This window comes from Mesoplodon mirus (assembly GCF_964341445.2).
Source record: "Mesoplodon mirus genome assembly, chromosome: 18".
Taxonomy (NCBI): Eukaryota; Metazoa; Chordata; class Mammalia; order Artiodactyla; family Ziphiidae; genus Mesoplodon; species Mesoplodon mirus.
This window is the reverse complement of record NC_138994.1, coordinates 59,617,257-59,629,767: the sequence shown is the minus strand read 5'-3', so window position 1 is coordinate 59,629,767 and position 12,511 is coordinate 59,617,257. Positions and strand designations below refer to the sequence as shown.

At 38.1% G+C, this 12,511-nt stretch overlaps 1 protein-coding gene across 2 annotated transcripts in view; it reads left to right on the top strand.

Moving 5' to 3' along the window:
• AATF (apoptosis antagonizing transcription factor) overlaps positions 1-12,511 on the top strand; it is a 104,065-nt gene that overhangs the window by 70,428 nt on the left and 21,126 nt on the right. For both annotated transcript variants that reach the window (XM_082603560.1, XM_082603559.1), the window contains 2 exons: positions 1,039-1,119; positions 8,811-8,882. In XM_082603560.1, coding sequence (XP_082459686.1) covers positions 1,039-1,119; positions 8,811-8,882 — 153 coding nt within the window. The remainder of the gene's footprint in view (positions 1-1,038; positions 1,120-8,810; positions 8,883-12,511) is intronic.

Genomic DNA, 12,511 nt, shown 5'->3' with positions numbered 1-12,511 from the left:
TCTTTTAATCTAAAACGACTGCAGACTACCAAATGTAAAATAGATAGCTGGTGGGAAGCGGCTGCATAGCACAGGGAGACGGTGCTTTGTGATCACCCAGAGGGGTAGGATAGGGAGGGTAGGAAGGAGACTCAAGAGGGAGGGGATATGGGGATATATGTATACGTATAGCTGATTCACTTTGTTATACAATAGAAACTAACACACCATTGTAAAGCAATTATACTCCAATAAAGATGTTAAAAAAATAAAAGTAAAATAAAATGACTGCAGAATATATGAATCTTGTTTGGATCCTGATTCAAGCAAACTAACTGTAAAATTGAGACGACCTGGGAAATTTAGAGTGAATATTTGACAGTAAAGAATTATTGTCAACTTTTTTTAGGTGTAACAGTGGTATTGAGATTATATTGGGGCTCTTGGTATTGAGATTATATTGCGGGAAAAAAAGCACTTACCTTTGAACAACACATTCTGAAATATTATGGCTGAAATGAAAATTAAATAAATAAAATGACTGTAAAACTAGTATCAATAGTGGATAATTCTTAACACTTAGCAAAAAGTGGAAAGCACAAGAAAAAGCAGTTGGGCGTTAACAGCGGGAAAGTTAGATGTAAAGAATTCACGTGCTCAACCCAAACAGCAGCTGCAGTATTAGCCATAGAACAGGCCGAGCAGCTAAAACAGTAAAAGCAAACCCAAGCATCTATACTCAGTTTGATGGGTTTTCCTGCAGACTGGTAGATTTAGTGCTTGTCACAGTAACTCCAAATACTAAGGAGCATTGTTAACCAAATTTGCTGTAGAATTTCCCAGCTGCCATTTGTTTTTGTTTTTGTTTTTGTTTCTTTAAGCCATTGCACAAATCCTCTTCCGTTGATTAGTCACTTTGGCCCCAGACTGTCTTGAGGAAGTTGATGTAGGTTGATGATTTCTTTCTGCAGTGTTGTTAGTGAGAAAAATTCCCATTTGTCGATACATGTAACTATTTCCATTAGTGATGATGCATAACATCGCTTGTGAATTTCCTAGGCAGTGGCTTGCAATCCAGAAGTTACGAAGCAAAATCCACAAGAAAGTAGATAGGAAAGCCAGCAAAGGAAGGAAACTTCGGTGAGTTACTTTTTAGAAAAAATGTTCATCTTGTGTGTTGTTATCCTTATCTCTTCTCTTGCATGTTGGCTCTTACATCATTTTTCTATTTCTTTTGATGATTCTGTTTTTAAGGAGCAGAAAAATAACTAAAGCAATATTTGAGGCTTTTTTTGAGACTGGGTTTTTTTTGTTTTTTTTTTTTTTTTTACTCTGTAATGGAAAGATAGTTTCAGTTACTTCTTGTTCTACTGTTGTGAATGGATGGGTTAAATGGTATTTGCATTTCCCTGAAAGAGAAATAATAAGGAAATAAGACAAGATCGTTGAAATTGCCTTAGTTTTAAAAAATGATTTCTTTAGAACAATATAAAAATTGTATTTTGGAGTCTTATTTAGACATAGAATTATATTGGTCCATTTTCATGATGCCATACATGTACACAATATGCTAAAAAGGTAAAAATGAAGGATTCCAGAGAATGTTAACACTGTGCTTAAATGAGATGAGGAATATAATTTGTATGAGAACAGAGAGACATTTCTGAGTGTAGGAAAGCCCTCAACCCTGTGAACCCTTGAAGGAGTCTTAAAAGTATGGAGACAAAAGATGGGGCAAGAGTAGAAGTGACATTGCTATGCTTTCAGACTTAGATTCCTTGTAACTATTTTTGTATATTACATAATATCACTCTCACAGGGCCTCAGTGTCAAAGAAACTACTTGTAATTCAGGTGCACACTGAAAAAAAAAAAGTTAAACTCATTGTGTTAGGACAGTTTTAGGCAGATGGCTAATCCCACATCCTTATTAGAGCCTGCCTGTCATTACATTCCCTTTAGACAAATGTGGATCTGTCTCATTTTAAAATACCTTCAGAGAAGCAGATTTCACTGCTTCAATTAACCTGTTTTAGTATTTAACAAAACTCATCAGGAAATGCTTATTTTTCTTTAACTTTGCAGAAGTGCAAAGTAGCTTTTCATCATCTTGTGATTGAAAGTCACTTTCTTAAATCTCAGGTTAAATTGTTAGAATTTGTGTATGTTTTTTCATATGTTGAAGTTTCCAAGTCTTCATACTTCTCCAAGTTTGTTTTCAGTGTACTGGTTAAGAGCATGGTCTCAAGAGCCTGACTGCCTGAGTTTGAATCCCAGCTTTGACAGTCTGGGATATGACACTCTCGTAGTTACTCCGAACAAGACCCTTAAACTCTCTGTGCTAGTTTCTTCATCTGTAGAATGGGGATGATAATAGTACGAGACTTGTAGGGTTGCTGTGAGGCTTAAATGAGTAAGTATATATACAGCTTTTAGAACAGTGCCAGGGACACAGCGAGCGCTATATATGTGTCTGTTGCCATCAGTCCTCTCATTATTATTGCTGTTATTATTCCAAGACTGGATCAGTCTCCTCCTGGAATGTTCATTTACTTACTCACTCAAATACATGCCTCTTTTGTACCTGTCTCTTCTGTACCCTTCCCCCACCCCGGAAGGATTTAAAGAAGAATGTTATTACTAGTACTTTGTAATTGACCAGGCTGATTAAGTACCTATTCTTTAATTTTGAGATTAGACTTTTCTCCAGTACTGTGCTTTTAAAATTATAGCTTTGAGAAAGACAAATACTCTGTGTTATCACTTGCATGTGGAATCTAAAAAATGAAACAAACGAATGTACCTAACAAAACAGAAACAGGCTCACAGATACAGAGAACAAACCAGTGCTTACCAGTGGGGTGAGGGAAGGAGGGAGGGGCGAGATAAGGGTATGGGATTAAGAGACACAAACTACTGTGTATAAAATAAATAAGGAGCAAGCATATATTATACAGCACAGGGAATATAGCCATTATTTTATAATAACTTTAGATGGAGTATAATCTATAAAAATATTGAATCACTGTGTTGTACACCTGAAACTAATAATATTATAGATCAACTGTACTTCTAATTAATTAATTTAATAGCTTTGTGAGGCTTTAAATTTTCTCTAGAGGGAGGAGCCCAGGATTTCAAATCAGGAGACTGGCTCTGTCTGGCTCTATGATTTTGGTTGCTCTTTATTCTCTGAGCCTCACTTTTCTCATTTAATAAGTGGAGATACTAATCCCTACTTTATAGATTTGGTTTGAGAATTAAAACAAGGTGAATATGTCTGGTACGTAGGAAGCATTCGAAAATGTTAGCTTCTTTGGTTTCTTATGTTTATCTGTTGACGTTGCTGTTGCAAATATATGCTCTTCAAAAGAACTGAGAGTGGCAAAAAGTGCCTTTTCTACATTATCATATTTTTATGAGTTTTAAAACTATTAGGGCAAGTAGCTATAATTGTGTGTCCCTTGAGGGCAAGTATTATACTGTTTTTTCAAGACAGTTCCAACCTTAACTGTCTACCGTAGTGCCTCGTAGACATGTTTTTGGATGATTATAACAGTAAAATTAACACGCTCGTCACGTAAGACTTTCTGTAAGATGCAGCATCCACACTTCACAGTGTGAAGTGAGCAGACTAGGAAGAGTTAGCCTAGGGAAAGGCCGCAAAGAATAATGTTTGCCAAAACACAGACTTGAGAGTGTACACGTCCATTTTGGGAACTGCAGTTCATTTGTTTTGGCAGAGACTTAAACTGAGTATGGGGGAATGGCAGGAGATGAGGCTGTATGAATAAGTGAGTGCTAGATTGTGGGCAAGCTCAGAATTCAGATTTCATAGACTGTAGCAAGTCATTGAAAAATAAGGAAGCCTGGGCACCTGTCACAGATTGGAGGAGACTTAAAGAGACACCACAGTTAGGTGCAATGTGGGGTCCTAGGTTGGATCCTGGAAAAGAAACAGGACACTAGGGAAAATTGGGTGAAGTTTGAGTAAGGTCTATGGTTTAGTTAATAGTACTGTACCCATGTTAATTTCCTAATTTTGATAATTACACTATACTTGTGTGAGCTGTTACATTAGAGGGAGCTAGGTGAGGGTATACCTGAGTTCTCTGCATTACTTCTGCAACTTTTCTATAAGCCTAAAATTACCGCCAAATAAGAAGTAAAGAGAAAAGTAATGAATAAGGTCATGTGCTTTGCATTGCTTTGCGGTTTTATCATCCGTATTCACCTGGCTCTCTTTGTGAACATGAATGTGCAGGATGTGGTCAGAATCAGAGTGATCTTGCTAGCAACAGCGACAACTAACATTTAGAAAACTCCGTTGGGCACTGCAAAGCAATTCACATGCCGAGGTAGAAAAGGCATAGGCTCTGATGCTAAACTCTCCAGGTTTGAAATCTGACACTTCCACTTACTGGCCTTTAGACCTTGGATACTGTACATCTTTGTGCTTCAGTTTTCTCATCTGTCAACCTAGCATGATGATAAAAGGCACATCTCATAGGATTGTTATGCAGATTGAATTAGCTAATTCATGTAAAGTAGTTCGGAGGGTAAGTAACTCACCCAGCGTTACAGGACTAGCAAGCACAAACTTGGATTTGAGCTAATTGGTCTGATTCCAGAGCCCATGCTTCTAACCTGTGGCTATTGAGTTATTTCTCTGGCCAGGACCTTTGCAGCCACCAAAATGATACCTTGGCTACATTAGAATTCTGCCATGATGGATTTAACAAGGGGCCCAGGCTAGATGAGAGTATCATAAATAACTTCCTTAAATTAGACCCCCAGAAGAGCTGGTAGGATGTCCCAACTGTCATCACTGGTACTAGATTCCACCAGTGAGCAAGCTTTGCTCTGTGTGATAGGGTTGGAGAGCGAAGAAATGTCCTAGCAAACATGAACATCACCTCGTGGAAACCTTACTTTAAATGGTAGCAGGTCAGTGGCATCATCCTGGTCAGACTGGGTGTGGCAATTTGCTAGTTGGATGCTAGAAAATAACTTATAAAAAAAGAAATGTTTTGGTTTGGGGAAGTAATTATCATTATTGATTATCAGTCTTTTACTCAGCATTATCTGTAACTGGATTTGATCATGATTTAAGCAGAATTCATAATGTAAATGAATTAAGCTCTCGGGCCTTTAATAATGAGGTGTCATACTGTGTTTTGTGTTTGTCTATTCTTCAGCAACAAAATTATATTTATCTCTTCTTAGTATGGTTGGTAAAAGGTTTTAATACTAAAACATGCATCCATCCTCAGTAGCACTGAGATTAGGTAAAATGCATTGTATTAAGTACACATTACTAAATCTGATTACTTCTTAAAGCCTGTCTTTCATCATGCAGCTAATAGTTATTGAATATATTTTATTAAAGTGTAAAGGTATTCCACGGAGCAGTGCCATCCAATAAAAATACCTTTACATGTGTAATTTTAAATGTTCTAGTAGCCACAATTAAAAAAGGGAAAAAATGAAACAAGTGAACTTGATAATATATTTCACATAACCCAATATATAAAAAATATTATTTCAACAATTTATTGTTCTAAAAATTATTAGTGATATTTTTTTCATCTCAAGTTTTCAAAATCTGGAGCACATCTCAGTTTGGCACATTTCAGGTGCTCAGTAGCCACATGTGGCCAGTGACTCCCGGATTGGACAACACAACTATAAGGTATAGTTCATAGTCTTTGTCTAGACAGTAAATTAAACCTGTATTTGGACACAGCCAAGAAGAGTTTTCATTTTTTCAGATGAACAGTGAAATTTGGCGAAGCCTAAAGACATTAAAATATATTTATTAATTGTACTTACACTTTATACTTAAATAAAAAGGTTATGTAAATAATTATATTCTTGTACATTAACGTAACCTTTGGGAGGGCATTTAGCTTACTTTTTCAATTTTAAATATGCATACTTTTCGATTCACCAGCAAAGCAATTCCACATCTCAAAATTTATCCCATAGAAATGTGTGAACAAACATACAATAATTTATATATAAGAATCTTCACTTCAGCTAAGTCAGAAAGAGAAAGACAAATACCATGTGATATCTCTTATATGTGGAATGTAAAATATGACACAAATGAACTTATCTACAAAACAGAAACATGCACAGACATAGAGAACAGACTTGTGGTTGCCAAGTGGGGGGCAGTGGGGGAGGGATGGGCTGGGGGTTTGGGATTAGCAGATGCAGACTAGTATATATAGAATGGATAAACAACAAGGTCCTACTGTATAGCACAGGGAATTATATTCAATATCCTGCGATAAACCATACTGGAAAAGAATATGAAAAGGAATGTGTGTGTGTGTGTGTGTAACTGAATCACTTTGCTATGCAGCAGAAATTAACACAATTTTGTAAATCAACTATGTGTCAATAAAATGAATTTCTAAAAAAGTTTTAAAAAGTCTTCACTTTCGCACTGTTTAATATGGTCTTTAAAGGGGATAGGCTGTACAATGCCTATCAATAGGAGGTTTAATAAATTATAATATATTGACATGACAGAATATCCTGTAACTATGAAAAAGAATAGAATATGACAAAGTGGAAAAAAGCATAATGCAGAATATTAAGTATCTTACAGTCTCATTTTTATGTGAAAATATATAAAGTTTATATTTGTGTTATATATGGAGAATGCCACAGACAAACTTAACAGTGATTAACAGTGATTTAATTAACAGTGATTATTCCTGGGGGATAGGACTACAGGGAACTTGTCAGCTCTCTATACATTTCCGAATTTGAAATTATATATTATTTTTTATAATTAGGAGATAGCGGACATTAAAAAAAGTATAGTGAACAGATATTTTGTTGTTGCATCTTATAAAAAGTGAAGAATTGGAAGCAACATGAATGTTCAAATATATGAAAATATAGTTATGGTACTTCCATTCCTGGAATTTTGTATATAGCTTTGAGATACAATGCTAAGTGAAAAAAAAGATAAGAAATTATGTGTGTGTATGGATTACTATATAAAATGAACATAATTAACCAAAATATTAACAAAATAATAATATTAATAAATATTAATAACAGTTTTTCTCTAGGTGGAAGAACTATGTATGTATTTTTGTGTGTGCTCAGTTGGTTTGTTTTCCAAATTTTCTGTAATGAATTATGCTTTTTGTTTTACTCTTATAATGGGAAAAATCTCATCACTATTATTCTTTTAAATTCATTTGTTAAAAAAATGAATGAGGGCTTCCCTGGTGGTGCAGTGGTTGAGAGTCCTCCTGCCGATGCAGGGGACACGGGTTTGTGCCCCGGTCTGGGAGGATCCCACATGCCGCAGAGTGTCTGGGCCCGTGAGCCATGGCCGCTGGACCTGCGCGTCTGGATCCTGTGCTCCGCAGCAGGAGAGGCCACAGCAGTGAGAGGCCCGCGTACAAAAAAAAAAAAAAAAAAAGAATGAAATTTGGGAGGCTTGGCTATTGGTGGTGTAGTAGAGAATCAAATTCTTTGATGTGTGTAAAAATGTTTTTAAAACTGTAAAACATTACACATGTGAAAATATTTATATCATATTTTTTTGTGGATAGTGTTTTGCCCAAGAACAAGTTTTTCTGGTTAGAATTTTATTGGGATGGGCTAAAAGTTCATTTGGGTTTTCCGTAACATGGAAAAACCCAAATGAACTTTTTGGCCAACCAATATCCTATGCATATTGTCCTTCAGCTTCTCCTTTTATAATGAACAGAAAGGGATGCCTTCTTTGAATTCTCTTTGGTGTAATTTCTTCTGTATAAAGTCAAATATTTTTCAGCCCCCCTTCACCAGAGGATCTCAAAGCACTTTGTACAAAAATACCCCTTTTTTCTATTGGTGGGAGATGGAGGTGACATAACCTAAATTTCTGTAACACCTTGACTGAAGATCTAGGGATCAGACTTGTTATGTACTCAGTTGCGCGCGTCATTTAAAGATGGGCAAGGGGCTTCCCTGGTGGCGCAGTGGTTAAGAATCCGCCTGCCAATGCAGGGGACACGTGTTCGAGCCCTGCTCGGGGAAGATCCCACATGCCGCGGAGCAACTAAGCCCGAGTGCCACGACTACTGAGCCTGCGCTCTAGAGCCCGTGAGCCACAACTACTGAGCCCGTGCGCCGCAGCTACTGAAGCCCGCGCACCTAGAGCCCGTGCTCCGCAACAAGAGAAGCCACCGCAGTGAGAAGCCCGTGCATCGCAACAAAGAGTAGCCCCCGCTCGCCGCAACTAGAGAGAGCCCGCGCAGCAGCGAAGATCCAGTGCAGCCAAAAAAAAAGGGGCGAAACGAAAGACCCGGTGGAGCTAGTGAGTGAAGGTGACTCTGGAAGCCTTTTGTGACTCAGGGCGCTAGTGAGCGATGGTGCGGTGAGGTGTTCCATCTGAATGGTGCGCCGCTGCCTGTACTACGGCCCGCAGGTAGCTTTACTGACACTGAAAAGTGACTGAGGTGTGTGTAGAGCAGGGACGGTGAGGCAGTCCTCTCCTCGTTGTCTTTGTCTGGAGTGATGTTTCGGGGCTGGTAGATTGCTCAAGGGCGCGGGTGAATCTGCTCTTTTTTGGGCTTTGGAGCTCTGTTGAACTACTGTTACTCACAATGTGCTTTTATCACACTTTTCTCCTGTAGTTTTAAGGAAAAAGTGCTTTTATGGTCGTGAGTGGTTCGTGCCTATGAATTGTTCCCTGTTGCACTCTGGAGCCAGATATACCTGTGATCAGTTCTGGAGTTTGTTACCTGGTAGGGTGTATTTTCTGTTCTAGGTTAATAGTTACTAATGTTACTGCCTGTTTGTTTCCTCCTTTATTAGGTTTCACGTCCTTAGCAAGCTTCTGAGCTTCATGGCACCTATTGACCATACCACAATGAATGATGATGCCAGGTGAGTAAGAGATTAATTATATGTCTCAAATGGCTTCATGACAGCCCGATATTGACCTGTTCTATAGCCTGTCGCCCTCTCCATTTCTTCTTATCAGTGAACCATTTGTCATTGGCATCATAGCAAGGGTCCTCGTCACATCTCTTCACTCCCATCATTACCGTAGGACCAAAACAAAATTTCCGTAAATCTCAGTGCTGCCTCTGGTGGGTTTTTTGTTTGTTTTTGCTGTTTTGTTTTGTTTTTAACTTTAGCCACCTGCCTAGGACATCGGAGCTTGCTTCATGTGTTTGGGGGTTTTATGCATATGTTCTCCTTTTAAAAATGGGTCTAAAGATTGCTCTAGAGATGTGCATTATGTTGTGTTTGTTCAGGCTGCTGTTGAGGTTTTTTTTATTTTGAGTATTTTTACAAAAGAAGTACGTGCTCATTTTACAAAGCTGAAACAAGACAGAAATGTGTACAGAAGAAAATGTATACGTGTACTCAGTTCGGAGATAACCACTTTTTAAAGAATCATTCCTTCTGTATTTATTAGTTGGCATTCTACTACATCATAATATTTTTATAATATTATTTATCTATCCATATTCCTTCTCCTTGATTTATTTAGCATTTATTTATTCATTTATATCAGTATGGATTCATGCTCTCCTATTTTATTTTATTCAGTTAATTATGATCCGTTACTGTCATTATTTATTTTGATTTAAAATTGTCTCAGGTTAATAGAAGCCCCTTCAAGCTGGCTTGCATCTTTTTGAGATGTCCCCAATTATTCCTTGAGTGCTTCCTTACTTTCCACCACAGCAAGGTGTTCTAGGCTCATCTTATATTTTCTCTGCTCCAGCCCTGGAATCAGTCTTTCTCCAAGCAGTCCTCACTCTTTTTAGTGAATTGTGGTTTTTAGAACCTAAGGTCTGGGTGCTGGGGTGCTCGTTGTTCTGGGTGTCATTGTTCATAGGCTCTCTCAGCGTATAGAGATAGGAAATGTGTGTATGTACACATACCCATACATAGGAGACAACTACTTTTAGTATCTCAGAATATTTCCTTTCAGTCTTTGAGTCCCCTTTTAGTATGTTCTTATTTTTCTTTTTATATAATTAAAATTATATTCAACAATATAGAATTATATTCTGTATTGTGATTTTTTCTTTAAATATTTTGTATACTGTGACCATTTCATGTCATTAAAATTATTCAAAGATTTAAATGACTGTGTAATATTTTTATAATATTACCTATTTAGCCATTCACTAATTGTTGGAAATTTAAATTGTTTTTAATTATCATTGTTGTAATGCTGTGGTAGACATTTTAAAACATAAGTCTTCACCAAGTGAAATTATTGGTCATAATGTAGGCACGTGTGGGTTTTGCCAGCTTTATCCCTCAAGCTACATTCAACCTTTTTATTTGAGAGTATTTAGTTTGCTAATAAACCCCATCAGATTTTCCCCCTTGCTTGAAAAGTAGTAGATGTGCAAGTTTAGTTGAACACAATGATTATCAATTTTTTGTTTGCATTTGTTCAGTGCTTTGAGTACAAAATAGCTTACGGGTGGCGCTGAGTCCATTTATACGCACATCTTTGTGACTTCCTATGCTCTCCTGTGCTTTGCAAATGAATGCCTTTGTCTGGCTGGGTTTTGTTTGTTTGTTTTTCCATTTATTTCTGGGTCTGATCTGTTTTTAAAAATAATAGAGTGAGGGACTTCCCTGGTGGTGCAGTGGTTAAGAATCCTCCTGCCCGTGCAGGGGACACAGGTTCGAGCCCTGGTCCAGGAAGATCCTACATGCCACAGAGCAACTAAGCCCGTGCACCGCAGCTACTGAGCCTGTGCTCTAGAGCCCAAGAGCCACAACTGCTGAGCCCCCGCTCCACAACTACTGAAGCCTGTGAGTCCTAGAGCCCATGCGCTGCAACTACTGAGCCCACGCACTGCAACTACTGAGCCCATGCACCACAACTACTGAAGCCCATGCCCTCTAGGGCCCACGTGCCGCAACTACTGAGCCCACGTACTGCAACTACTGAGGCCTGTGCGCCTAGAGCCCATGCTCCGCAACAAGAGAAGCCACCGAGAAGCCACCACAATGAGAAGCCCGTGCACCGCAATGAAGAGTAGCCCCCGCTTGCCGCAACTAGAGAAAGCCCGTGTGCAGCAACGAAGACCCAGCGCAGCCAGTAAATAAGTAAATAAATAAGTAAATAAATAAAAGCAAGAGAAAAAACGAATTAAAAAAATAGTAGAGTAAAATGAATGCTTCTTAGGTTCTCTGTCAGGATGACATGAAAAAATTACTTCAATAGAAAAGGAAAACTAGGCACTTAAAAACTAAAATCCATTAAGGTAGCGTTATTATCCCAGGCATAACGTGACATCTAGTGTAAGTATTGGTGGCATCTTTTGAAGATAGTACTCCACTAGGTCATTTAGAAATCGATTGTCATTCCTAGCTGGGAGTTTTCTCGAATCACCTGATACCTCCGGACACTTAGTTTTCCAGAATCTTGTTTATTCACTCATAGTTTTTTAGGGTCTACTATATGCTAGACATAAAGTTTATTTGAAAACGACTTTATTATTTAGGATTATGTTGGGCTTGGTTTGCAAGAAACATAAAATATGACTACAGAGGTATAAGCAAATGGGAGTTTATTTTTCTGACAGAATAATCCTAGGGGTGGCAGGTAATTACTGCCATTGGTTTTTCCCTTCTCAGTAGTATTAAGGCCAACATACCTTGGTCTTCCCCCTGTGGTTGCAAGGTGGTTGCTGCAGCTTTAGCCATCACATATGCATTCCAGGCAGGAAGAAGAGGAAAGGAGTGGTGTCAGCCATACCGATTTTCTTTTATCAGAATGCCCTCCAAAAACAACTTCTCATATCTCATTGGCCGTAACTCTGTTATGTTGCCACTTCAAGTAGAGCAGGCAAGGGAGGAGGGGTTGGGAATGTGTTTGCTGGGTAACAGTGTGGCATTTGGTGTTTGTGGGGGAAAAAGCTCTCCCTTGTGGACGTTGCTAATTATCAGCATTGTTCTCCAGCTGGTTTAGCCACTTTGTAACAAGGAATTTAATAAAAGTGTTACAGCTGGAGAACTGAGCATTTGTTTTTACCAAGTACACTCCCTTTGCCTTGTGTTTCTTGAGGACACAGAGGCAGACATCCACGTTACTGCTCGTGCTCCAGAGTCTGAATAGGCCAGACTAACTATAGGCCGAGTAAGTGAGTATTAGCTCTTTCTGCTTCTGGTATCAAATATTCCAGGGCCTGTAGGTAGTGTTAGGTACTATCTTTTTTTAAAAAACTGTATCTTAAGAAGGAGGCCTTCATAGCTTGGCCTATTTTGTTTTTTGTTTAGGTAATTCCATAACTGGAAATAATCTAGCACTGTTCTATTTGGTTTCTCACTTTGTATGCCACAAAATATTGAGGAATGGGAAACTTTCATTTCAGCATCAGTGCATACTATTGATACTTTTCTCCAAGTGAATAGTTCTGGTTTTGATAAGTTACAGATATATCATTCTTTTTATTTATTTATTTATTTATTTATTTAATTTTATTTATTTTTTTTTTTGCGGTACGCGGGCCTCTCCCTGTTGTGGCCTCTCCCGT